The sequence below is a fragment of the Coturnix japonica genome, chromosome 9 (assembly GCF_054131305.1).
Source record: "Coturnix japonica strain WE chromosome 9, WE-NBRP24, whole genome shotgun sequence".
Lineage (NCBI taxonomy): Eukaryota > Metazoa > Chordata > Aves > Galliformes > Phasianidae > Coturnix > Coturnix japonica.
In genome coordinates this window covers 30,705,879-30,733,635 of record NC_140671.1, presented here as the reverse complement: position 1 = coordinate 30,733,635, position 27,757 = coordinate 30,705,879, and the positions used below count along the sequence as shown (strand labels likewise).

Genomic DNA, 27,757 nt, shown 5'->3' with positions numbered 1-27,757 from the left:
CAACCACCCGGTGCTGCAGAGGGTTTGCAAGAGCCAGAAGCTGATTCAGGGCCTGGCCACGAGCATTAAAGCAGCTCCATGTTGCATCACCAACCTGCGTGGTGCTCACTGAGCTGTGGGACGCACTGTAGGTTCCTCCAACAAACACCTCTGAGCCTGCAGGCTCCCTGCAAGGGGCTCACAGCTTTGCATGCTCCTTGCCAGCAGGATCCAGCCCTGCAGGGAAGCCCTTTAGGTCAGTGGCAACGTGGGGTGCCTGCTCCTTTCAGCTGCTGTTGGCCACCCTGATGGCTTTGCTGCTAACAGGGGCTGGTAGCGATGAAAGCAGCCCCCCGATGGGTGGGGTTTTGGCATTTCATCTCAGTTACCAAATGAATAATTTATACAAGCCTTTATTGGAGCCCAGAGTTATACAACAAATGTTCCGTGCGAACATGCTCACATATTTCAATGTTAATATCTCTCCAGTGAATTTCCTGGCAGCCCGAGCCAGGCTGGGATTGCCACATTGCTTATTTACGTAAAATATCATAATCTGGCTTTCATTTGCATTTCTGAAGTGCCATGGCAATGGCCAGGAGCACAGAGCCCTGCCAGCTGACTGTGGCTCTGGGGCAGAACTAAACGCAGCCCATCTCCTCTCTTTAGGTATTTAAAAGCCTCTCAGAAACACACATAGGTTTTCATTCCCATTCTCTGTGTTCAGGCCCTATTTATGTACAGTGCTGCAGCTCCAGTTCTATAGGGATGACTCAAGCCCGTCCCAACATGGCTGTGTTTCCTTCCGAGCCATTTGCTGCTCAGAAGATTTCTGCCTCTCGGTTTCAGTTCTCCTTCCAGAAACTACACATCGCTTAAACTGACTTGAGTGTAATGATGCAAATGCAGGAAGCAGGTAATTAGTCTCTGGAGGGTGGAACTGAGACTGAAGCAATGAAATCGTTCTGGATGGATCCAACTCCACCGAACTCAGGAAGGCAGAAATCCCCCAAGGAACGCAGGGAGGGGCAGCGTGTGGGTGCTGCCCTATGGAACTGGGATCCCCCTCCCACCAGGAGTGGGGCAGGAGGGGGGTGGGTAGATGAGGCTGCAGATGAGCTCAATGGGAGCATTTCCAATGGAAGGTGGTGATGGCTGAGGAAAAATAATTGCATATCTATGGCAAATATCTGGAGCAAGTGCACACATACCTGGCAGGATTGTTTTAAATGGAGCTTACCATGGCTGCTGTCGCTCATTTTGCTCCTTTTTCATGTCTTTCTCTCTTCTAATGGATATGAGAGAGGAGTTAATTTCACCCCAGGCAGCACCTGACGGCGTTTGGGAACAGTCTGGCCATGCCACTGTCTGGGTATACCCAGCACATGGCCATGGCACTGCTGCACCAGGGCTGCAATTCCAGGGGAGCAATACATTGCTACTCCCCTTTAATTGCCATAGAACACCTCAGTGCTTGTGGAGCAAGGAATGGTTCTGCACGATGCACTGGGGACTGGCAAAGCTGCTGGCACAAACAGGATAATGAATGTTGGATAACTCGTATTGTTTCACAGGCTGAGCTTAAATATTGAAGGAGCAGTATCCCTGTATCAGAGAAGGGCTTAAGGCTATCTTAAATCTAAGGCATGTTTTCCTCTCTGCACGCAGGGATTTGCACGGGGACCTCACTTCAGCGTTAATGGGATTTGTGAGCTTGGAACGTCTCCTAATGCACTGCTTCCCCGCTATCTCTTGTCTGAGTAAAACAAGTTTGAATTTTTCATCTTAATTGCAAACCTGTGATCTGGAGTAGATTTCCTTGTACTGAAAAGCATCAGCTTTCAGACCTGGCAGAGCCACATCCCCATGCACTGTGTGCCCACATCCCAGCTCTGCTTTGCCCTGCAGCAGCCACTTAGCCATGAACCCCCCAGTGCTACCTGCAATGCTCCCTATTGTGCACGGCCTGAGCGAGGCCATTTGTAATGGAGTGTTGTTTGCTGCTCCCTGGGCCAGCACTGACACCAGGGCTATTCCCTGTGCTTCCCCTCCTCTGCACAGAGCCACATTTCAGGCTGTTGCTGTTACTGTAGGAGCACTCTGTAAAGTTGCTGCTGTAGTGGAATAGAAAGTTATCACCAACCCCGCGGGGATCTGGTGAAGATGCTGGCACGAGAAGAGTTTGTAATGAGCTCTAAGACATATTAATGAAGAGAAGTATAATTATTATTGCTGAGTTCAATTACAGCCCCTGGATTACAAATATTCTCCCACAATCCCTCAAGAAAGAAATGCATCTTGTCTCCGCAATTAAATAAACTGCATATCAAGGGGAAAGGAGCGGATTAAACTACAGAAGGAGAAATTGCTTCTGCTGGAGGCTGGTGGCCCTGTCATCCCGAGCGGCTCTCGAGGCTCTGAGGGACGGATCCCTACTGAGCTCCTGCTCTGACGTTCTGATGGGATCTCAGCCCCAAGGACTGCCCAGCTTCTCCTTAAACACCGCTTCCATCTGCGGGGCCATCTGTGGGAACGACAGCGCTGCTGCTTGCTGGGTTCTGTCAGAGCCTGGTATCTGAAAGCTCTCTTTGTGCAGCCTGATTGCTGTTTCATCTCCCCTTGCTAACCTGCTTTACACGCCGCTGCAGCGCTGCCTTTTGATCATGCAGGCTGCAGGAAGCGTGTTTGTGCTGCGAACCCCGCGGCTCCGTGACTGCACCGTGCTGCCCATGGGGAAACTGCTGTCCAAACAGTCTCTAATTCCCAAAAGACAGAGAGCTGCCGGCTTCGCTTTCTAGATGAAATGACAACAAGGAATAAACAGTTTTATTCTTCAGCTCGTGGGTGGTTTTCTATTCACACGTCCTCACGTCAAATCCAGTTGTCACACTGTGGCTTCTGGCCAGCTGATGGCCACCTGGGGGACTGATGTGCCACCTTGATGGGTGAACTGGGCCAGAGGCACTCGGCAGGAAGGAATTGCTGCACATAGACTCTGCCAGGCCCTGGGAGAGGAGCAGAGATACAAGGCAAGGCACAGCAGCCCTTCTGCAGGCAGAAGGTGCCTTCGTGCTGTAACATCATCTGATGGAGCTGCTCTGCCAGAACAGCTTCGAAAGAGTGTGAAGGATACGCACCACTGGTTTCTTAATGGGGGTGATGGAGGCATGCTTCCATGCAAAGCATATTTAAACAGATTGTAATGAGGATCCGGCTTCATTATGGAGCCTTGTAGGGCTGATGACTGAATTGCTCCTGTTGCACTCGGGTCCCCAGTTGGAATGAATGCATGAGCACGCAGCACTCGAAGACACCAGAGCAGTTGTCTCAGCGTGAATCTTGCCAATGGTACAATATTGCTTGCTGTTGCATGAACAGAACATGTCTCCTCTGATTGTTTTTCCCTGCTCTTCTGAGATAGATGCTGTTTGAGGAGCCCCGCTGGAGGAAGGTCTTCTCAGAGGAGCAGACACAGCTTTTTACATGAAACCTCTGGCACCGGGAGAGGAGGGGACAGAAAACCAACAGCAAATTGCTTTGCCAACGAAGCTCCATCCTTTCTGGAAGGAATGTGTGAGACTTGGCAGGAGTCTGACCTCAGCAACCCATCCCATGGTCCCATTCCGGGGTGTTTCAGCTGTAATTGTCCTTTTTTAATTTGGGGAGCTACTGAGCTGTAGCAATATTCCCCAAGCAGCTTCAAGTCCCACTCCTGTAAGATACCAGGGAGGAAGATTCCTCTTGATGCAAAATGTGATGGTTTTTGCTCTGTTAAGGCATTACCTGGCCCAGCACCTGTGCTCAGACCAGCTCTGCCCCTTGGGTTGCTGCTCATCTGCCCGTGGACTGGGAACTCCTAAGAGCCAGGAAGGAAATAGGTGAGGCTTTATAAACATTATGTATTGAATTCTCACAAGCTAAGTGACAGAAAATGAACAAGAGTTCATTACACAACAGAGAGGGAGAACGTCTCTGCGTAGCAATCATTTCAAAGGCAAATAGAAATATTTATAGGCTGAGGGTTGCACAAGCTGCCACCATGCACCAGCAGGAGATGTGCTGTGGGTTTGCTTTAGGATGGGGTTGCAGCAGCCGTGTGGGTATCACTGTGCTGAATGGCAAGGCTGGTCCCAAGCTGGGTTCAAAGGGATGTGCTGGGTACAGTTCTGCAAAGTAAGTGCAGAATGTAAAACATTCTGGTGATCTTCTATTTCCCAGAAGCTGCAGACTGGCCCCTGCTACTCTGTGTGCCTGGCAGGGACTGCTCGTTCCGGTGGGAGCAGAACACACTTGCTGGTACCTGCAGAGGATAAAAGGGAAGAGATGATTTGTTCGCATCCCAAAGCAATCCCTGCAGGCAGATTCAGAGACAGGTTTCCAATTGCCTCCATTCAGAGACAGCGAGCAGGCTTTAAAGAATCCTGTGTATTTTTAGCAGCAACAAAATATCGGTGGAAATCTAATAAACTTTGCCATCAAATATTTATCCCATTACACCGGCTTAAGTAATTCAAGTTGCTGAAATCAACACAGTGTTTTTATTTTTAATGAGCCTGCTGTAAAACAGCCTCCTCTATCATTGTCAGGTGCGCGTGGAAGAGAGGTACGTCGGCACAAAGTGCTTTTAATCTCCCCGAAGAAACAATGCTAAATAATGGAGAACGTTTACCAAAACGCTGCCTGTCGCTGGGAGAAGAGCTCAGCAGGGCTGGGTAAGGCTACAGCTCCGTGCCCAGGGCAGGAGGGCTGCCGTGTGCCAGGCAGGTCTCGGGGTCGCTGAGCTGCATGCAGTGGCAATGGGCAGGAGCCGCTGTTCCCTCGGCATCTCCGGTGGAACAGTGACCCCCAGCGTCTGCAGCCCCCCACCCGGAGGAGAAAACTTGTTTGCAAGCCGCTGTTAATGCAGCTGTTAGGTGGAATGGGAACAAAATGGTCTGCATTGTGGCAGCGATGCTGGGTTGCCTGTCACAGCAGTGTAAGCATACCGAATCCTGGTGCAACGGACTGGTCCCAATGGGGTGTTTTGTGCTGGGATTGACTCGAGTTTTGTGAAATGCTTTAAAAAATCCACATTGCTGGGAGCTGCTGGAGCCTTTGGAAGGGTATGAAGCTGCAGCATCCCCAGCTGTGCCAGCCACAGAGAGCATAGCTGCCAGTGCAGGCCCCCCTCTGGACTCTTGGGTTCCTATATGTGCCTTAAGGGCTTAAAGGGTTAAAGTAATGAGGTCCTTTCTTTTTGGCATAGCCAGTGTGCTGTTTGATTACCTCCATGTTCTGGCACTCCGCATTTGGTTCTTGATAAGACATTAGAAAGACATCTAAAATAAGACTCAGAAAAGTTTTTTCCATGTGGCAAGTGTAAAATGTAACTACATGTCATCGGTTTCCCACTGTTTTTATGTACGGCCTCTCTGGTTCCTGGTGTATTTCTAAGTGATGAATACAAAGGTCTTACTTGGATTGGGGCAGTGCAGAGGCACTCAGGATGATACTGCTCAGGGGGTGTCAGAGGGCTGCAGGCTGACTTGAATGTTTCAGTTCTGGCTGTGTTATCAGCTCATCAGCAATCCTTCCTGGAGACAGTGGCTCCAGGAGCCCCAGATCAGCACTTCAGTATTCACCGTCATTACCTGAGTTGGCATGACAACATTGTGGCTGTGCGACTGGGAAGAACGATGGGGAAAAGCTGTGTCTCCAAAGCTCTGCTCAGCTAAGCCACCCTGCAGCCCAGGTCTCACTATCCCAGCTGGGAGGTGGTGCATCATCATTCTGCTTTCTCCCCAGGTGCTGCTAATGAAGAAGAATTGAATGCAGCCACTTGAGCTAAAAATATCCTTTCCATGGCAGGAAAAGACCAGTCCGTGCTCTTGCTGGATGCTTGGTGTGTTTGATAGATCTCTCATTCAACAGTTCGCAGCCGTTAACGTTTACAGGCAACATTATTTTTGGCTGCTGTCCCTTGCATGTCACTAATGTTTAACCAAATGAACTCGGAGGATTATAACAGACAGAGACACTGGTGGAAGTGACAGGCACAGAGACAAGTGCTGCAAGAAGCTAATTTACACATCGAATTTCACAGCCCGAGCCTCCCATCCTGCTCAATAAGCTCATCAGCTGCTGCTTCATACCCGCCAGCCAGCTCTCATAAAAACGAGGGAGCTCAGAAAATCGCCTTGTTGGTTTTTTTTTCCCTCTTTCTCCTGCCTGCTTAGACAACAGATTCTAACAAAACCCACTTTTTAATACGGTTGAGACCAAGCCCTCTTTTATGTGGAAATGTGAGTTTAATGTAAATAGTTTGAGCCGCTCTGCTTGGCTTTCAGGGCTTGTTGGCTGCCGGTGGTCTCTGTGCAGACTTTCAAGGCACTCAGGAGTCACTGAGCTGCTGAAACATGGGCAGGTCTCTTAGGGGGCTCTTGCTGCCTTTCCTGGGGCAGTGAGAAGAATCCAGGAGCCTTGCAAAGAAGCTCGACAGGTTGATGGTTGGGCTTGACAACCTCAGAAGTCTTTCCAACTCTTATGATGCTGATTCTAAGCCCTGCTGTTCTGGCTTTGTCTGTATGTCCCCTGGATGTGTCCGAGGCCACCTTGCTGAGTCTGGCACCTTGGTGTTATAGAAACCATCCATTAACATCTCCAAACGGCTTTTTATTTTCTTGCTATTTTCAGTTCACAGAGGAAATTGAGACGGCATCCAAGCTTTCCAGCAGCAGAAATGCCTCTCTGCAGCCAGCTCCAGTCTCTCCTGTTTACGAGGCAGTATAAGTTCTCACTGTATAATAAAAACAATCATCTGTATTCCTTGGCTGCGAGCAACAACACTGAGAGCGGAGCAAGTTTCGGTGCTTTGGAGGAGAATATGAATCATCTCAGCCATAGAACAAAGCACAGAAGACCCCTGAGCGCTGAGCAGGCCTGTTTTCCAACCTGGAGCTGAGAAAGAAAACATCTGAGCTGGATGAGGATTCCATCCTCAGAGGAATATTGCTGCTGAATCTCTAAGGCTCAAATTGTTGCTTTTTCCAGGCCAGGATGTGCAATGGCAATGTTATCTGCTGGCTATCTGCACCATTCCTTCCCTGAAGGCTGTGGGGAAGGGATAACGACTTCCCAATGCACATCTTAGAAGCAAAGCTTTCAAAAAGAAGGCGCTGGGAAGCAAAAGACCCGAAGTGTTTATCACATACACAGCCTACATACACATTTATTTTATTTTCTTTCCACTGAAGGCAGATTAAAGCTGCCATGGGCCCATCAGCCCGCGGCCTCTCTCCGCCCCTCCTGTGGTGAAGGGCGGCCCGCAGCGCCGGGCTCGGACCAGGCCGGGACGCTGCTCCTCCCCAAGATGGCGGCGGGCGGGAAGGGCCGAGCCGGGGCGGCCAGCGGGAAAGGAGACGGGGGGAGCCGGCAGGTGAGGGCCGAGCCGGGCTGATACCATGGACCGGAGGGAACGTGGGGTGACTGGGGAGGGAACGGGCTGTGGAGGCTGTGCTGTGCCGTTGTGGTGGCAGGGGGCAGGCCTGGAGCGATGGGGAAGCGGCCAGTGGTGATGTCCTCCGCCTGGCACCCGTCCTGGGGGTGCTCTATTTGGGCCTTTCTTTTCCTCCTAAATGCTCTTTTATTTATTTTCTCTTTTATTATTTGTGGGAAAATAATCTTTTCCCATAGTGGCTGTGCTTGGTGCTACAGCTCAGGAGGTTTCTCGCATGGAGTTTCATGCCACACGAGCTGGTTGCTGCTGTGTTCGGGTGCTTTTGAACTTCATGTGCTTCTCTTTGTTTTTCTAACAGGCTTCTTCACACAAAGCAGTTGGCAGACGGCCCTCCAAGAGGCTAAAATGTGAAAGAAACAGTCGGGTGAAGTCAGGACTGGAAGGCTGTATGTGTGAGAGTGAGAACCCTCCTGCATCTAAAACACCTGCTGAGGGCTCACCTTCAAAAGGTACAGATCACCACGAAATTCAGCTGGAAAAAAGTGTAAGAATTCCAGAGACCGGTGGAGAAAAACAGGAGAAGGAAGGTGATGTTTCTTCAAAGCCACGTGCGGCAAAAGCAAGTAGTGCACCTTCAAAAACAGAAAGCAATGAGGATCTGCAAGATCGTGCCTGCAGGGAGGAGAACAGCTGTGAGAGCTTGATTTTGGAAGGGAACTGCTTGAAGGATGGAGACGTCCCTAAGAAACTAACAGAACTAGATAACAGTGCTTTCTTGGATGAAGACAGTAACCAGCCGATGCCGCTGGATCGGTTCTTTGGAAACATTGACTTTATGCAGGTAAAGGTTGAGTCTGCCTGTAATATTATATACATTTGGACACCTGATGCCTTCATCTTTTATCCATTTAACGAGTGTTGTGTTTAGTGGGAGCAGTGAGGATTCACTTGTGGAGGACTTTATCTCCTCTGCATCCTTTTCGACTGCAGAGAGAACAACAGCCCTCACTTGGACCATGAGCTGGTTCAGACAGGCTCCCCTCTGCACTCTGTAAAGGTTTATTCAGATGTGTGTGTGTTAATGCCTCATGTATGAGACTGGGGAAGAATGGGAACTGCTGGAGATGGGGGAGGTTTGCCATCTGCAGCAACTTCACTTCATCATTTCATCTTTTTCTTCAAGGATGAGCTAGCAGCTGTTCTCCCGAGCACAACAATGAGCAGGCGGGAATACAGAAGGCTGCATTTCATCGCCAAGGAAGATGAGGAGGAGGACGACGAGGATGTTCTCTAGCAGCAAACTGTAAAACACAGGAAACTTTTCCTTGTCTTTCTACCAGAGCGATGGTGGTAGGCTGTATCACAGGCATGACGTGTCAGTATTTGCATTTTCTTAGAGAATGGCTAGAGTGTGTTTCTAGAGTTGGCAGATACAGTATTCCCCCTCAGTTTTCTGGGGCAGAGTTTGACTGAATTCCATCTTCCACCACATCAGCTGTAAGCATTGCCCTTTTAATAGCTCTATAATGCAGATTGTTCAGTGTTTTCAACTGACTTCCAAAGGTTGTGAATAGAAGTTTCACAAATACGTTGGCAGTGAAAAAGGCAGAACAGAATCTCTCAGTAGGACTTTAACTGGTAGACAAACAAGTAGTGGTGGCCAAGTAGGTATGGGTCAGTCCTTCAAATCTGTTCCTTCTAGCCTGTGTTTTTACATGAGCAACCTCACGAACTGCTAACTCATGCAGTGTTGGTGATAGTACTTTGAAAGTGTGATTCTGCAAGAAGCTCCCAGATATTCATTATTATAAACACAGAAGAAAGTATTTCTAAAAATACAGAGAAAATATAATCAGCAGATGGTTTAAATCAATATTAATTTCTACAGCTACAGTATGTTGAACATTCAAAAATCTGAAGCCAAACAAATTGTATATGCATGACATGTTAATTTATTCAAATTCCCACTCCAGTTGATGTATTGTTTCTGTCAGTGCCAGTTCTTGGCTCCTTTTTACTCTTAAGTTTGTAACACTGCAAAAAAAAAAACCTTCCTATTTTGGTGTATACGTGGTTTTCATCACAACTCCATCTAAAAGCAGTTCTCCCAGCTCTCCCTTAATTCCATATTAGCTGACTTTCTTTTTCCTAGGCAGTCTCTTTACACACACTCAGTGTAAAATGGTGTTAGTAGGAAATGTGCCATGCTGACAGCACAATGCTTGTTGTCACATCTTTATTGCAGTCCCTTCCCCAATACCAAAACACCAGAATGTGCATTTTCACTTCTCTTAATGTTGATGTATATTCAGTGAGATGATCAGGATCAATCCAATGGTGCTGGAACTCTGTACTAAAAATGCATTTGCTTATTTTTCATGTTGAAGTGTTTGGGAAAGGAATTGAATTTACTGCTTTAATTAGCACTGTCTGTAGCAAAGCTCCTGCATTTCCAAGCCCTAGCAAGTCAGGACTCACACAGCAATACTGTCTTAATAATAATCCTGTCTGAACTAGATGAATTGATCTGATAAGAAAGAGAACCAGTGATAGGAAGAAACTGGGGAGAAAAATGCAAAACAAAACCAAAACCAGCAACCAAAGTAAACACCCAGAACTTTCCTAGAGGTAAATGATGATGATGTCTGCTAACTACCCACTACTTAATTGATAAGCACTTTTTCCTATGCTAAGTCTTTCTGGTCTGTATTGGTCATGCTATATTATACCTATGTTGACTACTCAGCACCTCTACCTCCACACACACACACACACACACACACACACACACAGAAAGGTGGCAGTGATGTTACTTTTATTTTTTGATTTAAAAATTACTCATCCCTGAGAGTTCAGTTGCTATCAGCTGATATTTAGAAACAAAGTAAAGAATGATCTATGTGTATTTTGTTACCTCAGAGGTAGGTTGTGTTTCACAGCACCAGCATTCTGCAGGCAAACATGGTATAATAAGACTGTATGTGTTGCTTCAATAAAGCTCAAGCTAGAGAGGCAGAAACTGAAAGGTGAAGCTAAATCAGTGGGAAAGATGACAGAGCACAAGGGTGGTAAAAGCAGAGATGCAGTGAAGCATCCTTCTAGAAGACTTGCATCTATGCAACAGTAGATTGAATGGTTACAGATGAGTGCATGTGTCTTCATATAGAAGAGCCAGCAGCTCTGCCACTGAATCATTTGGCCTGTCTGCAATACAGCGCCTGTCTTCCTGGTAAAGGCACAGAATAATTACCCTGAAGTATTCTTTGTTTGGCTTAATGTTCAGAGCAGTATTAATCTACTTAATTTATAAGAAACGTTCTGTGTAAGTTCAGTTTCTGCACTGTGCATTTTGCACCTACATTTATCACAGCAAGCAAGAAATCATAAGGTATCATCAGTGTCAGCTTCTGGCCTCTATTTTGCACATTGCAGCTATGAGTCAGATTATCACACTCAGCAGTGTCATCTGAGGTGGGAGAAGGAGGCACGATCTGAGCGCATGCTTTGTGAGATTGCAGTTCAATGAATGCACTGGAGGTGATAAAGGAAGAAGTCCTTGCAGAAGAGACCAGCTAAGTAAGGTTTTGTTTAAGAAACAAGAGCTATTTAAACATTATACCATCTTACATGATTTTGAAATGGAAAGAAACCAAAACCAGCAGTTGCTTCCAAAGGGAGCGCTATGAAATCTCATGGCTTTGCTTCCTTTTTCTGTAAATCTTAGTTTTGTCACAGCTGAGATTATGATTGGTTTTCTTATGGCAAGCAATATGGACAAGCTTTAGATTATCCACTGTAAACAATAGCTGATAGAAGTACTCCCAGTTCACTTCTCTTCCATCTCGTGTTTTGACAGCTTCTGCCAGCTCTGGGACAACGCTGCGTTTCTTTTCTATTCTGCAGAATGCAAAAGAGAAAACAATATTGCCATCAAAATCTGCTTTCTTAACAATATGCCTCCATCTTCCTTTTAAAGCAAGGCAGAAGTTGCATTCTTTCACCATAACTGGGTTTAAAATGGTTTTAGGAAGGAATCAATTTAGCTTTGCTTCAGAAATGCACAATGCCTGGAAACAGGGACATGAGGATATCCTTCATAAAGATAATGTGGTGGAAAGGGGTAAATTCCCATACAAACAAAATCTGAGCAGGTAAATCTGGATTTATACATGCTTTATACATACATGTGATCGAGATTCCAGGTGCTGAAGAGGATTCTGCTTTCCCTGTTCGTATAGGGGTTGATAGAATGCTTACATGGGCAGTCATCTCTGTCAAAAGGGCCCTGTAAAAAAAGGTGGCTGCGATGAAAGGCACATTGTTCATCATCCCAGTCCTGAACTGATGCAGCTTCCTCTCACTACAACCACACACAGGTGATAACGTTGCCAAAACTCATCTCTTCTCTATGCAAGCACTGAAGTCACCATCTCCCCCCTCTAATGTTGTCAGTGCTGCTTGTTAGAACCAAGACTGTGCTTTGGGGCAGGGCTGAACCTACCTGACAAGAGAACCATCCCTCCTTTGTGCACAGCCGCACCGCTGCCTCCTCCTCTGTCCTGTCAAAGTAGCTGCCATTATATCTCACAGACTTCAGTTTATCCGACATCAGCTCAAGAATCCTTCTATACGCATCTCTCGCTGTAGGATGAACATTTGAGATAAAATTACTAACCTAAAAGAAAAACAGAAGTACAGTCACTCCTTGGTGTCTGGAGCAGGTCTCTAATGCAAGTACCATGCTTGTACTTATACATACATTTGTGTGTGCTTAGTGTACATGTAATCACTTTTACCTCCTTCATGTAGCTCCGTATCCTGCTTTCACAGCTGTACCGCATATAACTTGATTTGTTCTTAAAACGAGATTCTAGACCTAAAGAGAAGCAGCTTCATTTAGTACAGTACTTCCAGTTCTGTGCATCTTCTTCGACGTGTACCTATGGCTTTTGCTCACAAACTCAGCATACAGGCTTTATTTTATTGCTGGGCTTAACAGAACCACACAGAGCATCTACTGTGAGAGCAGGGTTGATGTGTCAGCTGTGACACACAGGCTGTTTATCACCAGTGGAAACACACAGCTAATAGTGATGACTGTGTAGAAAAGCAGTGTTTTGTAGCTGAGGATTTGCTCTATCAAATAGCATTGTCGTGCTCTTTGTGTGTGGAACACTGTGCCCAGTTCTGGGCTCCTCTGGTCAAGGCAGTGGGATCTGTGGGACACCCAGCAGAGGGGGGGGGGGCCTGGAAAGGATGAGAACGATGGGGAGAAGGTGGCCAAGAGGGGATGTGAGTGCTTATAGATATCAGAAGGGCATGAGGACAAGGCCAGGCTCTTGTCAGTACACACTCACGAAGCACACACACCTTCGAACCACTTCCCGTCCTCATCCCGTCGCTCTGCCGCGCTGTCCCCGCTCATGTTGTGTATAAGATCCGCCAGCAGCTTCTGCCTGCGGGGCGCCCGCTCGTCCTGCAGCAGCCGCCGTGCGGCCTCCACCACCGCGTCCGTGCGGCTGCACAGGGCGACCAGGAACCGCTCCACGTCCCCGCAGCCTGCACACGGAGCGGCCTTTAGGAGCCTTTATTAACCTTTATCATCCCGTATCACCGCGCCCCCGTCACTCACATCCCGTCCAGCTCTCCCCGGGCCGCAGCAGCACCAGCTCCGTGTGCGGCGATAACGTGCTGAAGAACGGCTCGCTCAGTTCCGTCCCGTCCTCGTAGAGGCACAGCCGGCTCCCTGCCAACGGGAGCTGCCCGGACGGTCACACAACACCCACAGCAACCCACAACCCGTGTCCCCCCCGTCCCACACCTGCAGCAGCCGGCATCCTTTCCGCAGTAACCCACGCAGGCTCCCGGCCGCAGCCCCGAACTTCTGCGCGCTGCCGGGGCGGCGGAGGCGGAACGGCCTGAGCGGAGCCGCCATGACGGCCGCCATGACAGCCGCTCTCCCGCCTCCCTGTGTTGGGTGCTGCGCATGCGTGGCGGCGCTCACGCTGTTGCTAAGGTGACAAGCGATGGAGCCGCGCTGAGGTGAGTGCGGTGTAGGCCCGGCTCGGCCGGGTCGCTCCATTTTGCTTCTCTCTGCTCTCAAAGCTCCCTTTGAAAAGCTGTGTTAAGCCATCCCAGTATCCAGGTCCCCTACGTGGTGGCTCATGGCTCGGTAGGGGCCGTTTTCCCGAGCTGGCCTCGCTGAGGCCTGCGGGGCGCTGCCCTCCCAAGGCCTCCTGCTGAGGAAAGGGCGGAAAGTAATTCTTTAACATCGCAATAGGGATCGATGTGCTGCCCTCACAGCTCCTGCTGTGTGTGTGTGTTTGGCTGTGGCCTGGGGACGTGCATGGCTGTGAAACGTCACTGGGTGACTCCTGGGTGACTCCTGCTTAAGTTGATTCTGTTCTTGTTGTTACTGTAATGATTATTTCCTTTCAGACCTATGGGGAGGGATGTCACGTTGCTCTGAAGGTTTTGCAGCTGGCCAGATGGAGCAAGGAGAAGCTTCTGTGCTCATCACCATTCGTGTGTTAGATTTAGACCTTCTGGACTTGGAAGGAGCCCACAAACAATTGGGGTTCTGCCTTTTAACACAGTTGATCTTGCTGTCCAAGTTAGCCAAGCCCTCACTTCACTAAGCCCTGATAAAACATAAAAGAAAATGGCACAGTTTATGGTGCTAGCATTAAATAAATTCAAATTTACAGTCGGCAGCTGCTGAATTAATGGACCACGGTACTGAATTCTTGGACTGCAGTGTTTCGGTGTTGTTTTATTGCCCTCCTAAGGATTAGCTTAAGTTTGAAACATGGTTGTTTTGTATAGCTCGCCTCTGCAGGATGCCACACAAGATTGGCTTTATAGTCGTCAGCTCATCGGGGCACGAAGATGGCTTCAGTGCAAAAGAGCTGATGGTCCACGCACCAACAGTGAACGGATGGAGATCACCAAGGTACTGCAAGTGAGAGCAACGTGCTTAATCCTACAGCACTGAGTTTACATTGAGTTGGAGATGCAGCATGTGTTTTCAGACTAGTTTAATGCATGCTAGACCAAACTGATTATAAAACCAAAGCATCTAAGTTACTTTTAACCCTGTGGAGGCCTTATTCTGCAGGAGAAAAATAGCCTTGGTTACACTGAAAGGTCATATTAACAATTTGCAACTGCGTTGACTTGGAATTAAAACTATAGTCTTCTCAATACATCTTCTGGGTGTATGTAGTTGTTTTAGTTTCAGCTGGAACAGTCGTTTTCCTTCATAGTGACTGACAGGCTGCTATGTTAAACCACAACAGCAGTGCACTTTAACAGACACACGCGTGCATTAAAGAGAAAAATGTTTCTACTCTTTGTTTTTATGATATTTTAACAATGGCAAACTATAACAGCTTTACAAAGTTGCATGATTAAATGTTATTCAAGTTGGAAACCAAGTGATCTTTAAAAAGATGGCTCAAAACTGTGTGTCCTTTCAGACTCTGTCAGTATCCACAAGAAATTGTTCTGCAGTTGGTGGAGAGATGTCGAATACGAAAACTGCAGCTGCTTGCTCACCAGTACATGATCTCCAGCAAAATTGAGTTCTTCATCAGCGAAAGCTTGCCTGAATACTTTGCTCCTTATCAGTCAGAGAGGTTTCACAGACTGGGGTGAGTCTGACAGCTCTGAATTGTTGGATTACCTTAATAAAAGGCCTAGAGGGAAATAATAAGCAATCTGGGGACACTGGGCCTGCTCCAGTCATGTTGAAATCAATGGGTTAAAATCAATCACACTTAAAGCAGTGGGGCCTGACCGAGCCTGTGAGGTTTATTTGGTTTCTACAAGAGGCGTGATGCAGGTGAACACCACTGTAAATGACAGCATGCTGTTTCGTTTATGAGTTTTAAACCTGATGGAAATGCTTAGTTGAGGAACCAAAACACAGCCGTGTGTTTATATGTTTCCTCTGCTTACTGATGCATTTTCCTTCTCAGTTATGTCCCTCTCTCAGACAATGAGAAGACAGGCTTCAAAGCTCGAGAGTTAAAATCTGTTTATATGGATGCAGTTGGCCAGTACCTGAAGCTGATTTTCCATAAGAATTATGTCAATAAATACAACGTGTACAGTCAGGTAAGATGAATTGCAGCCCTTTGTAAGCTGGATGAAGTATCAGTAGCACAGAGTGGGCATAGAAATCTGCTCCTTGAATTTGTAGAAGCTGAAATGCTGATGAAAGCCCCTGAGTTTATTTTTATTCATGACAAATGCATGCAACTCATGCAGAGCAAATGGATCAAGTGCACGTTCCATCGTTGCCTTTCATGTTGAGCTTTAGCCTGCATAGCAGGCTGTGTGCTGAAGACAAGGTAAGTTTGTAGACAATATTGAAACTCATTTTGCTGCATTTAAGTAAAAGCAGGGAATGAATAGGAGAGGGATGAGTTGGAGTAAATCAGTACTTGATTTTTCAGCTGGTGAAGGTTTGGAGGGAATATCAGCACAAACTGTCTAGCGACTGATTGGGTGTGGGTATTTAAGCATGCTGTTTCAATTTGTGTAAGGTAAGGAAAAAATAACAACCATATGCTTTCCTATTTTCTTTACATCTCTTTCAGGTTGCCCTGGTAGCTATAAATATTATTGGAGATCCAGCAGACTACAGTAATGACAGCAATAAACACGTAAGTGCAAAGCATCCCTATGCTTTTACTGTTGCTGCACATATTCAGTTGCAGGGTTCTTGAGATAATGAATGCATCTCCTGGTGGTTTTATCCTTCAGCAGAGGTGCTGTATGTCGATTTTGATCTAACTCTGAAGTAAGGAGGATCTCAAAAGTTGAACCTCATTTGTGGATGCAAAAATTGAGACAATTAATTGGAACATTTGCACTCTCTTAAAATCCCTCACATTTTAATATGAGCCAAAACAGTTATAATTAGTCAAAATTTGTATCATGAACATGCATGTTGTTGATGAATGCTCATTAAGATCTTTTTTTCTCCCTACAAAGCCTTCCAGAGAGAAGCTGATAGACCACTACTTAGGAATTAAATCGGATGATCCTGCCTTAGATGGAACATACCTAGGGTAACGATATTCTATTGCTTATACCCTGCCAAAACATCCTCTTGGTCTAAATTAGTTCTCAGTCTCTGTATTCTGTTAGTGAAAAGGAAACGAACACCCACAGACTGAATGTTATTGATTTCTCTTTTCCTGTATCTTCAGGAAGCCTGACTCCATCTCACCTCTGGATGATTTGGCTTTTGACATGTACCAAGATCCTGAAGTTGCTCAGATAATACGCAGGCTAGATGAGAAGAAACATGAAGCTGTCCATCAGGAATGCTACGATTATGCCAAGAAACTCAAACAAGCTATTGCAGACTTGCAGAAGGTATTGTCAAAAGACTCTTCATCTCTGAAGCCAGGAGTTACTCTAGCGATCCATCCAGGATTGCTAGCATTAACATGGAAGTGTAACAAAGTGTAACAACTCCCAGTATGTTGTAAAAACAGTAATTTTCAATTCAGATGACTTGAGTTAATGGTTTGTTTGGAAATAACGTGATCCCAAGCTAATTAATTAAAATGTTTTCCAGGTAGGGGAACGACTTGGACGGTACGAGGTGGAGAAACGCTACGCTGTAGAGAAAGAGGATTATGATCTTGCTAAAAAGAAAAAGCAACAAATGGATGCGTACCGCCTGAAAGTGTATCAGCAGCTGCAGCTCCACAACCTTCTGGATGCAGAGCTGATGGTGGGTGCAGCTGTTCCTGGTTCGGGATGCTCTGTCACATGAGTTTTGTAAATAGAAATGGCTGAGCAACCCAAATAAATTCAGGGGATGAGAATTATTTACCCAGAGAAGCTTTTTCTTTGGATTGTGGGTTTTCCCAGCCAAAGACTTGAACTTTATGAATGCAATTGATTCTCCATAAATTACATTCAAATTTAAAGTAAATAAGGTTTAGACTCCTGAATGTTTTGCATTATTCCAGAGCCACACATATAGATTCTTAAGGTACTGAGTATTATTTACTGTCACAGGTGTAAATGTAATGACTGCTTTTAGTACAGTGTTAACCTTTCTTTCCCAATCTCAGACTCGAAAGCCACCTGAACTGCCTGTGGAGGCTGTGATTTATGATGACAGTCTTCAGCGCACTAAGGCTGCAAATTCACCTACTTGTAAGATCACAGAACTGCAGACTTCACAGGGAGAGCTGTGGAAAGCAGAGTCTTTGCTGGAAGAGAAGCCAGCAGAACCTATTTCTCCTGAGCCTGTTTTTCACCATCAGTCTACTTCTCCCTCTGTGTCTCATCCCACAACCTCCAGGGAAGTGTTTGCTCAAGAAGAGGTAAGTACTGCGCCTCCGCTGCCAAAGAAATCTCCAGAGCAAGTAATCTTGCATTCAGCCTTCAAAAACAGCAAGGTCTATTAGTGTGTGTTTGATGGTATTCTACATATTAGAGATAAGTACTACTTAGAAGCACTGTTTCTTCCTGATATCTCTATGGAAACTTCAGTATCTGTACTTAATTGTAAAGCAATACTGCTTTGAAGGGAAAAGTGAATTGAATTGAGGCAGATCCAATTAACGATGAAACAACTTCACATCTAAGTTACTTCTGGAATAGCAGATTTTATCTTCCCTGTTAGGTTGAATTTTTACCTTATGATGAGAGACCTGTCCCAGCCATCCATAAATACTCAGAGGAAACAGTCAGATACCTTGAGCCAGAGAAGACTGAGGGGGACGTCAGTAATACTCCAAGTGGCGTTACTGGGGAACCAGAACCACTGAGTGAGAAGGCACTGAGGGAGGCCAGCCCTGCCATTGAAGTGTTTGGAGAAGCTTTGGTAAAGAACAACTAAATAAACACATGGATTGTTGTGATCTGTTTTGAGCTTATTTGGTGTTTGCTCAATTAACAGAGAATTACTGATATGTTTTTTACATGTTCAAGGATGTTATCTAAAGATCTGAAATTAAAAACTGACTGTGGATATAGGGATGCCTAGGTTTGGCATTGGCATGACACTGGGGCTTTTACGATTGATTACTTGATTATCTGTTAATTGTTTATTGCCTGGTAGTATGCTTTGGGGTGCACCCCCTACCGGAGTACTTGCTACTATAAAGGGACTTTTGTAGGGAGAGAATCCATTGCTGTGTCTCAGGTGATTCCTGGAGCATGATCTATTAACCTGTTTTACGAGGCCCAAAGTGCAGAAACACCTCTTGTAATAAAAGCCAGGTTCCTTTGGATAAGGTCTGGGGATTTGATCCTTAAGTTCATCTGTTCTTTTGAGGTTGTTTCTACATGTAAATATTGAAACATCAGTTCTGACCTTTTAAAAGATGATCTTGTTTTGTCTTCAGGTCTCTGGAGCATATTCCAAAAGCTGGTCATATCGAGAGGATGCATTACTGGCTGTTTATAAGAAGCTGATGGAAATGTCAGTGAGCACTCCAAAGGAGGATTTAAAGAACATGCTGAGGGCTGCTATTTTTCTTGTGAGAAAAGCCATAAAAGACATAGTATCTTCAGTAAGTAGTGACGTGTGTGATAAGGAAACATCTCCAGCCTGCAATTTGTTCCATGTGTTACATTTGCTCTGTCCTGGTGAATTCAGCAAGGCCTCACTTGGTGTTGGAATGAGATTACCCAGCAGTAAATCTCAAACTAAGGCAGAGGGATTTTAAATACCAGACTGTGATTGTGCTTCTTCTCTGTGGTATTTTTGTCACCCTTCTTTCTTTAGGTTTTTCAAGCTTCCCTGAAACTTCTAAAAATGATCATCACACAATATGTACCAAAACATAAACTGGGAAAGCTGGAAACTTCTCACTGTGTGGAAAAAACACTTCCAGGTTTGCTTTCTAGAACAGGAGACTCTTCATCCCGCCTTCGCCTTGTGGCTGCTACATTCATTCAGGTTGGAGCTTTTCTTTGCATTGCAGTTTGCTTAGCATTAAGGATGTCACAGAGGTTGACAGTGGGTACCATCTGAGCTGGCTGGGTGTCAGCACAGAGCTTGCTGCTGGGACGGGAGGCAGAGTGGTAGCAGCAGCTGAGTGTCAGTATATAATTGAAGTATACGTTGTAAAAGTCACCTTAGCAATAGCATACAAAGATAGAGTTTAGAAGAGTAATTCTATGTGAAAGTTAATTCAGTCCCAAGAGGGCAAAGGCAGCTTATTTCCATTATGTGGCATTCCTACACACACTGTCTGTATATCTACAGGAAATGGCGCTGTGGAGTGAAGTTAAACCTCTTCAGATTGTTCCAGTTCATTTGGTTCAGCTGTTAAAACCGAATTCCCCAACACATCTGGCCATGAGTCGAGTGGAATTAGTTGAGTGCCTCTTGAAAGAGATGGGAACTGAAGACTCAGGGTTTACCATCAGCAGTGTCATGAAGGTGGGAGTCAGAGCGTGCAGCTCTTGGAGTCTCTTTCTGTTGCTGTTGGATTTGTGTTTATTTCTGTTTTTTTTTTCAGTTTGCAACGGGAGCTTTGGAGCACAGAGTTTTTGAAGTTCGTGACGTAGCACTGCGAATTATCTTTGATATGTACAGGAAACACAGAGCTGCCATCCTGGAATATCTCCCTCCTGACGATGCAAGCATTCGCAAGACCGTTCTCTATAAAACACTCTTTGATGGATTTACTAAAATAGATGGTAAACTTTCCGAAGCTGAAATGAGGGTAAGTGAGGGGATTTCTGCTACTTGGTGTTTTGCAGACTCTCCTATATGGCAGGTGGTTCAAAAACTTTCATAACTGGAAGAGTATTTTCTTCCCAGGCACAAAAAAAGGCAGCAACAGAAGAGGCTGAGAGACAGAAGAAGGAAGAAATAAAAGTTCTGCAAGGTCAGCTGGCAGCTCTGAAGGAGATACAAGCAGAAGTTCAAGCTGGAAAGGTTGGGATGTTTTGGTTTTGGACTTATAAACATTTCCCTCAAGTGTCCCATGCTTAGGTAGTTTGCAAGGAGACAAGTAATGTCAGTTGTAAGAGAGCTGGGGGATGTGGAAGGGGAAAGGGAGAGCTTCCTCTCTCAGTCTGATTTTCATCCTGAGTTTTACAGCCGGGGAGTTGTTGTTTGTAACAAGATCAGAAATAGGAATCCTTCCCATTTTAGAGCCCGATGGTGTTGTGAAGTGCTGGTTCTGCTTCTAAGCCTCAAATCAAAATCTGTTCTTTTTCTCCCCTGTTAGTACTACAGTCACAAAGGACATTTCTGACTTACAAAATTCTTTGTTCCATAGGAAAAAGAGTCTGATTTCCAGAAGACAAAAGATCAAGGTAGGTAATTTCAGGTAGTATCAAGGGTTGAGGTGCCCTTGAAGCACTGTAGATGCTTAATGTGTTAGATTGCATTGATCTGGTATTGGATCTGTTGCTTTTTGTTATCTGGATAACATATCTGTTATACTTCCATCTTCTTTTTTGCAGGTTATAGAAGCCCACAGCCTGCAGCAGCGGAGATTCCAGATGATCATTCCTCTGTTGCAAATTACTTGGATAAGTAAGCTAGATTAATAGCTTCTAATCACCTTAAGTACTTCGTATCACCTGCTAGTAACTCTAATAGTATTTCTCCATTAGATCAAAGCTCATAGCTTAGGCTTTTAAACAGTGAAAAAGAAAACCTTTCTAACAGATTTCAAGCAGTCCTGGATGTTGATTTGTAACTACTTGGACGGCGCTACTTTGAGTTTGTTTTCTTACTAGCTGCTGTGGGGATCATCCGTTCCCACGTGTAGTGTTATTGGTGTTATGGTGTTTGGTTGGTTGTTTGATTGCTTTGTTCTTTGGGTGTTTTCTTCCCCAGTCTTTGCATTTTTTGTGGTGAAAGGAATGAATCCTTCACAGAGGAAGGACTGGATCTCCATTACTGGAAGCGCTGTCCTATGTTAACCAGATGTGAGCACTGCAAACAGGTCAGGAACAGTTCTTATTCTGTTGTTAACGTGACAAGACATTTAATACTACAACAGGTGGATTCTGAGCACTGTGTGATTTTGGGTAGAGTTTTTAGAATAGAGCAGTAGTATAAAATTCATCACCAACCTCATTGCCAGTTCATTCTTTTTTTCCATTACTCACTTGGAGAAGAGAGATTTAGCTTCCAAAAAGCACAGAGGAAGCTTGGTTTTAATGCTGCCCTTGTTGCCTTGGTACAATGCAAATCTTTGTTGTGCTGCAGGTGGTAGAAATAGCAAGTCTGACAGAGCATTTGTTGACTGAGTGTGATAAGAAGGACAGCTTTGGGAAATGCCAGCGATGCAGCGAAGCCTTTCCAAAGGATGAATTGCCCAAACATATAAAGAGCAAAACTTGCAACGGTGAGTAGTTTTAAACAGGAAGGCTGAACTTCAAAAGTCAGGTCAGTCCAACACCCTTCCTGTCAAGTTGGACCACTTCTATTTAGCTTATCATTAAGCTAACCTGTCTGTGCCCTATTTCTGTTATCCTTTCAGCTGCCAAGCCTGAAAATGTGGCAAACCATTGCCCATTGTGCCATGCCAACTTTTCTCCTGGAGAGGAGGTAAGGATGCTTAACACGAGTCTGATTTTGTTCCATCACAAGGACTGAGTTTTTGTCCTCCTAAAACATGGCTTGACATGGGAAGATTTAAGAACTCCCCTGGGTTATTGCTGGGCTCTTCTGCCCACGTTCTTCTTGTAAGAAGCCCCAGGTGCCCCCTGATTTGAAGGTGCTTTCATGTTTTCTAGTTCTAACAGCCCACATTCTTTAGTAGCACTGAATGCTGCAGCTGTTACTGTATCCCTTTCTCCTGTGTTTAAGATACTGTGTGTGCAGGGGGTAAATAGAAGTGTGGTTAACCTCGCTGGTTTCTTAATATCACTTCTTTATAACTGGTATTAGGCCTGGAAGTCACACCTCATGGGCGCGGATGGCTGTGTAATGAATCTACGAAGGTTACCCACCATAAATAAAACTATTCCAATGCAGCCTGGTAAGACTTCTTTGTAATGGTTGTTCTTTTTTGCTGTGTTGCTGCTGCTTAAGGGAAAGTATTTCAGCTCTCAAAGCTAGATCATTGCAGCCTTGCTTCTACTTAATAGCATGGTCATGAATAGAACAGTCAGCAGTGACAGTAAGTGGTTACAGTTCTGGACGGCTCCTGACCACCACTGTGATTAATTGAGAGCCTGTTTTGGCTTTGAATGTCCAATCAGAGGACGCTGATCTAATCCTGAGTACAAAACAAGTTGAACACTTTGTGCTGTGTGCTGCTTTCCCTTTCTTAGTGGGAACCAGGAGCTGGGCAGAGCTCATGGCTGTGCAAGTTCAACATCAGCAGAGAGAAAATTTGCCTTTGCTTGTTTGGCACGTGCAGAATCCCCTTACTTGATGAATGCAGAAGTTAAGCAAACAAGCTATGCTTGCAGCACCAACACTATTCTCCTCTTTGCTGCTTTTGTTTCCCTTCAGGCTTTTTTCCCAGTGCTGTTTCATCCCCTCCACGCTCAAATAGCTGACAGAGTTAAACTTCTGTGCCTGAGTTTTGCTTTGCTCGTAGCTGCTTTTCAGAGCCATGCTGAGCTCCTGGGCAGAGCCCTTAGTCTCCTTCAGCTGCCATCAGTGAATGCAGCTCAACCCGGGGCTCAGAGGAGCGAGTAATGACCTGAGCCATCCCTTCACAGGCAGAACAGGAGGCCAATATTTGAAGAAACCGAGTCCTGCAAGACCCAAAGTTCAACCTCCCTCCATAGGAAGCAAGATCCCAACGCCGAGAGGAGGCCTGAATAAAAGCTCAGGCAAAACACACTCAAAGCAATGACAGGACGAGCACCGTGGTTTGTATTTCTTCTTTAATTATTAGGCACATCATTAGCGATGGCGGTTTAGAAACTCCGAGCAGCTCAGATCTTTAATATAGGAATACCTGAGGTTGTGTGTAGCACTGCAGGGAGGGCGGTTCAGTTGGTTAAATACCACCTCCATAAGGCAGAATCCATCCTTACCTGTCAGTGCAATGAAAGAAAAGAGCAGAGGGGATGTAATGCAGGCAAAGAAAGCGATGAGGGCTGTTTGCTCCCCCTTTTGCTGTTGCTGTAGTGGTCACATCCAGCTTAGCTGCTGTGTCAGGGTGTGCAGGGATCCCAGTGGCTGAGGGCAGCTCTCAGTGCTGTCATTTATGCTGTCAAGGATCAAATCCGTGCTGCTGCTTTGTATCCACAACACTCATTTTGTAACCCACTTGTGTGCATCCTGCCTACTAGAGACCCTTTATATACATTCAAACTCTTCCAAATATATTATATATCTACACATATATATTCATAACGTTTGTACATTTGATATGCATGCTTCCTTCCTCTGGGGAGCTGCAGGTTCCTGCGGTGGAGCCTCACAGTTGTGTTCGGAGCTGGGTGTGCAATGGGCTGCAGCGGGGGGATGCAGCAGAGTGTGGCAAAGCGTTGTGCAGGGGGTGGTGAGGGCAGCTCTGTATTGCTGCTGGAGCCCGGCTCTAACCCCATCATTAAGGTGAATCGGTTGTGATTTCTATCTGCTGGTTTGGCGGAACCTTTTTGAGATGCGCTGATTTTAAAGGCGTGGAAGCCACGCTCACGCCGTCACCGGCTCACGCAGCCCCTGCCGTGGGAGGGTCGGATCTCGGCTCCTCCCCGCACTACGGAGCGATGGCGGCGGCGTGGCCGGAGCTGGAGGCGGCGGCTCGGGAGCGGCGCAGGGAGTTGGCGCTGCCGGGAGCGGCGGTGGCCGAGCGTGTGGCTGCGGGCGGCGGGCGGCTGCCGGCCGAGCTGCTGGCGCTGCCGCTGCTGCAGTCGCTGGAGCTGAGCGGCTGCGCGGCGCTCAAGGAGCTCGGCCCGGGGCTGGCGGCCGCGCTGCCCGCATTACACACGCTGGTGCTGAGTTGTAACGCGTTGGGTCCCGCCGGGCTGGGCTCGGGGCTGGGCGGGCCGCTGCCTGCGCTCCGTGTGCTCGACCTGTCCGGGAACGGGCTGGAGGCGCTGCCGGCCGCGCTGGGCGGTGCGGGGCAGGAGGAGGAGGATGGAGGCGCGGCCTTCCCGCAGCTGCGCAGCCTCAACCTGAGCGGGAACCGGCTGCGGGAGCTCGGCCCGGGACTGGCCAGATCCGCCCCGCAGCTGCAGGAGCTGCTGTTATCCGGGAACCGGCTCCGTGCGCTGCCCGGGGCGCTGCTGCCGCCCGAGCACCCCGCGCCGTTCCCATTGCTCAGCCGGCTGGACGCGGCCGACAACCAAGTGGAGGAGCTGAGCACGAACATCGCCGCGCTGCCCGCACTGAAGGTGAGTGCCCGCATCCCCACCGCGCATCCCGTGCTAACAGCCTCTGACCGTCCCACTCCGATCCCGCAGAGTCTGGACGTGGCCAACAACCGGCTGAGCTCGCTGCCCGCCGCACTGGCTGACTGTCCCCGGCTGAAGGACGCCAACCTGCGTGGGAACCCACTGCGGGACCGACGGCTCGAGAAGATGGTGAACGGCTGCCAGACCCGTGCCGTGCTGGAATACCTGCGAACCAAGGGACGCACTGATGGCCGGGAAGAGACACGGAGGAAGAAAAGGGAGAAGACGCAGAAGAAGGACGGCGGGGATGGGGAGAGAGATGAGACTGAAGCCATTGGGAAGCTGCTGCTGAAGGTCCTGCACGTGGGAGATAACCCTGCACCCATGGTGGTCAGGGCGAGCCCGGGTGTCAAGGATGTGCGGCCGTACATCGTGTGCTGTGTGCTCAGGGGGGTAAAGCTGCGGCCGGGGAACGCCCTGCGGAGGTTCCTGAGCGCTCAGGTACGGCTGTGTTGGTGCTGTTACCCCATAGCTGTGATATCCCCATCCCTCCGTGCTGGGGGCAGCCATCACCTCACCCTGCCCATCTCCCAGCTGGGTGCACTCCCTGCAGTGCGTATCGCCCTGTTGTGATGATGCTGTTTGTGTTTCAGACCAAACTGCACGACGATATCTGTGAAAGGAGGACGGCGGCCACGATTGCCACCCACGACCTGCAGCTGGTCAAAGGGCCCCTGATGTACAGTGTGCAGCCTCCTGCTGAGCTGAAGGTACAGCAGTGCCAACCACACACCTCTCCATCCTCCATTTCCCTTTGCTTTCTGCAGCCATGAAGGAAGGAAGGGTCACTCCTTGTTCTGGTTTGGTGCAGATCACCCCCCTGGGCCGAAAGGAGATCAAAGCGAAGGATCTCCTCCGTCAGCTGCAGATGGAGGCGGAGGAGCAGAGGAAGCAGAAGAAGCGGCAGAACATTTCTGGGCTGCACAAGTCAGTGTTCTGTTGTTGATCACCATGTGCTTCATGGCAGCTGGGGTAGAACAGCTCTGAGGGGAAGGTGGGGGGTAACCTGTGCTCTGTGCGGGTTGGTGAGTGGCTGCTGTTATTTCTGCACACACTGAGAGTAAATTGTCACATTTATCACCCATGAGAGCAATTTGTGTATGTAAAATAGCAGGTAGAAGGGAACCAGAGGGAGATGAAGCGCGTCATGCAAGTTCGGTAAGCAAAGCAGAAGAGAGGAGCTGTAAGACTGTATAGAGCAGATGAGCTGTGTTCTGTTTGCTGCTCGTGTAGAGACCAGCCGCATCCATCAGACACACAGCTCGGAGGAGCTGGCCAAGCCTAAAGGGAGAGCTGTGCATTGCCATAGTAAGTGAGAGGGTGTCATTGAGCTGAACTGTGCTGCTCTGACATCCTTCTGCTTTGTGGTAGATCAGGAACACACCGACTCCTTTCTGTTGCTGTTCTTTGCTGCCGTGTCCAGCTGCTGTTTCAGTTTCTTTGTGGTTCTTTGGTTTGTTTTCTACTTCTCTTGGTAGGTACCTGCAGTTATTGGATGGCAAAGATAACTACCCATGTCTCGTGGATGCTGAAGGTGCCGTGATTTCATTCCCACCAATAACAAATAGTGAGAAAACGAAGGTACTGTGTGCCAGTGGGAATTTGTTCATCTGAACTCATGTATTCAACTCCAGGCTCATACAGACCATACACCTCCAAACCTTCCTCCCCTCTCCTGATTCAGAGGCAGCTCAGAGCTCCATTTCTACCTTTATAACTGCACAGCTGTAGGAAGCTGCTCCAAGGGCACCAGGCTGCCCTGGCTGATATGCACTGGCAAAGCTCTTTGCCTCTGGTTGAATTGAATGAAAGCCTTTCATTGCATTTTTGCATTGAGGTGTTGCTACTTGGGTGAGGATGTTGGAATTCATTGCTTTGCTTTACGTGTGACATTCAACAGGTCAGGAAAACCACCCGGGATCTGTTTCTGGAAGTGACGAGCGATACCAGTTTGCAGACATGCAAAGATGTCATGGACACCCTCATTCTGGTGAGTAACTCAGCCCTCTGTGCTCCTCTGCAGGTCGTTTCATTGCTTATGTGTATGGGAGAAGGATGCAGAAGCTGTGGGTTTTTTAGGGAAGCTGCTCGGTTTTCCCCTTTCCTCCCTGTCCTGTTGGTGATGTACCTCAAAAGGTTTTGATGTTATATCGTGAGCTTTGCTGTATTTAACAGAAAATAGCAGAACTGAACAGATTCACCATGGAAAATAAGGAGGAAGGCTCGGGCTCGGATGATGAATCGGACGCTCTTTGTGGACCAGAGAATGCCAACCCCAACCAGAACACAGAGCAGCCACTGGTGGTGGAGCAGGTCCGAGTGGTGGACATGGATGGAAACCTGAAAGTCCTTTATCCTTCTAAGACTGACCTGGCCACGGTGTCCTCCCTGCTGACGGTCATACGCTGACTGCGAGCAAAGATAAGGAAACTGCTCCCTTTTTCTTTTGTCCATATGCAAGAATGCAATTTGTGCGCAGTGAGGGTGTTTGCAAGAAGAGATTCAGCCCTGCCTGGCTGTATGCAACATCTAAAGCTTCATCAAGCCCTGGTAAGGAGGGTTGCGTTCTCTCTCGGCCTTAGGAGGAAGCCAGCAGCATTCTGACTCACTGGAGGCAACAGCATCTTCCAATACAAACTTAAGAGCAGGGAACGTAATCCAGAATCTGAGCAGGGCGGTATCTGAGGTGACCCACACACAGATGGTTGCAGTGGTTCAGGTTTGTGCAGCCTGCCTGTTGTCTGAATGCAAACCTCTCCATCCATAAGGTAGGGAGATCAGAGTTCTTGTTCTAACTGGGCTCTGTAGATATCACATCAAATACGGCCACGTGTTGCGTCCTGAATGGCAAAATAAAATGGTTCTTGCAGTCGTTTCTCACCATCACTTGTTCTGGCATTGCTGAATTTCCCAGTCATGTAACTGTGCCAACCTGGCAAAGTGGAATCTTTAACTTATTCTCTGTTCTCCTATCTGAGCAGT

At 47.3% G+C, this 27,757-nt stretch overlaps 4 protein-coding genes across 7 annotated transcripts; 3 read left to right on the top strand and 1 right to left on the bottom strand.

Moving 5' to 3' along the window:
* The first annotated feature begins 7,301 nt into the window (after positions 1-7,301).
* On the top strand, positions 7,302-9,481 carry C9H1orf174 (chromosome 9 C1orf174 homolog). The gene is made up of 3 exons (XM_015882611.3): positions 7,302-7,393; positions 7,773-8,255; positions 8,598-9,481. Exons 1-3 carry the CDS (start codon positions 7,328-7,330, stop codon positions 8,706-8,708), a joined length of 660 nt encoding a protein of 219 aa, XP_015738097.2. The 5' UTR covers positions 7,302-7,327; the 3' UTR covers positions 8,709-9,481.
* Positions 9,482-10,212: 731 nt separating this feature from the next.
* Positions 10,213-13,376, bottom strand: DFFB (DNA fragmentation factor subunit beta). 3 transcript variants are annotated; one of them, XR_014931872.1, is made up of 7 exons: positions 13,236-13,376; positions 13,047-13,173; positions 12,785-12,973; positions 12,211-12,290; positions 11,916-12,055; positions 11,599-11,699; positions 10,213-11,311 (listed from the first exon to the last, which is right to left on the bottom strand). XR_014931872.1 is itself a non-coding variant. In XM_015882594.3 (7 exons), exons 1-7 carry the CDS (start codon positions 13,359-13,361, stop codon positions 11,095-11,097), a joined length of 1,014 nt encoding a protein of 337 aa, XP_015738080.2. In that variant the 5' UTR covers positions 13,362-13,376; the 3' UTR covers positions 10,213-11,094. The 3 variants fall into 3 exon arrangements, 2 of the variants coding, with proteins under 2 accessions (XP_015738080.2, XP_032304681.2); XM_015882594.3 differs by having other exon boundaries at positions 11,916-12,089; XM_032448790.2 differs by lacking the exon at positions 12,211-12,290.
* Positions 13,377-13,421: 45 nt separating this feature from the next.
* Positions 13,422-23,723, top strand: CEP104 (centrosomal protein 104). The gene is made up of 22 exons (XM_015882528.2): positions 13,422-13,456; positions 14,240-14,366; positions 14,893-15,066; positions 15,394-15,532; positions 16,018-16,083; positions 16,415-16,491; positions 16,633-16,801; positions 17,007-17,165; positions 17,512-17,766; positions 18,069-18,269; positions 18,793-18,960; positions 19,176-19,349; positions 19,659-19,835; positions 19,915-20,121; positions 20,220-20,336; positions 20,683-20,719; positions 20,870-20,942; positions 21,249-21,357; positions 21,624-21,762; positions 21,898-21,965; positions 22,308-22,398; positions 23,090-23,723. The coding sequence occupies exons 2-22, from the start codon at positions 14,254-14,256 to the stop codon at positions 23,224-23,226; spliced, it is 2,850 nt and encodes a 949-aa protein (XP_015738014.2). The 5' UTR covers positions 13,422-13,456; positions 14,240-14,253; the 3' UTR covers positions 23,227-23,723.
* A 352-nt stretch (positions 23,724-24,075) lies between these two features.
* LRRC47 (leucine rich repeat containing 47) lies at positions 24,076-27,658 on the top strand. Of its 2 annotated transcripts, XM_015882558.3 has the most exons (7): positions 24,076-24,715; positions 24,785-25,216; positions 25,369-25,485; positions 25,587-25,702; positions 26,254-26,356; positions 26,676-26,765; positions 26,951-27,658. In XM_015882558.3, exons 1-7 carry the CDS (start codon positions 24,089-24,091, stop codon positions 27,182-27,184), a joined length of 1,719 nt encoding a protein of 572 aa, XP_015738044.2. In that variant the 5' UTR covers positions 24,076-24,088; the 3' UTR covers positions 27,185-27,658. The 2 variants fall into 2 exon arrangements, with proteins under 2 accessions (XP_015738044.2, XP_085365312.1); XM_085509186.1 differs by lacking the exons at positions 26,254-26,356; positions 26,676-26,765; positions 26,951-27,658 and adding an exon at positions 25,887-26,083.
* Positions 27,659-27,757: the final 99 nt, after the last annotated feature.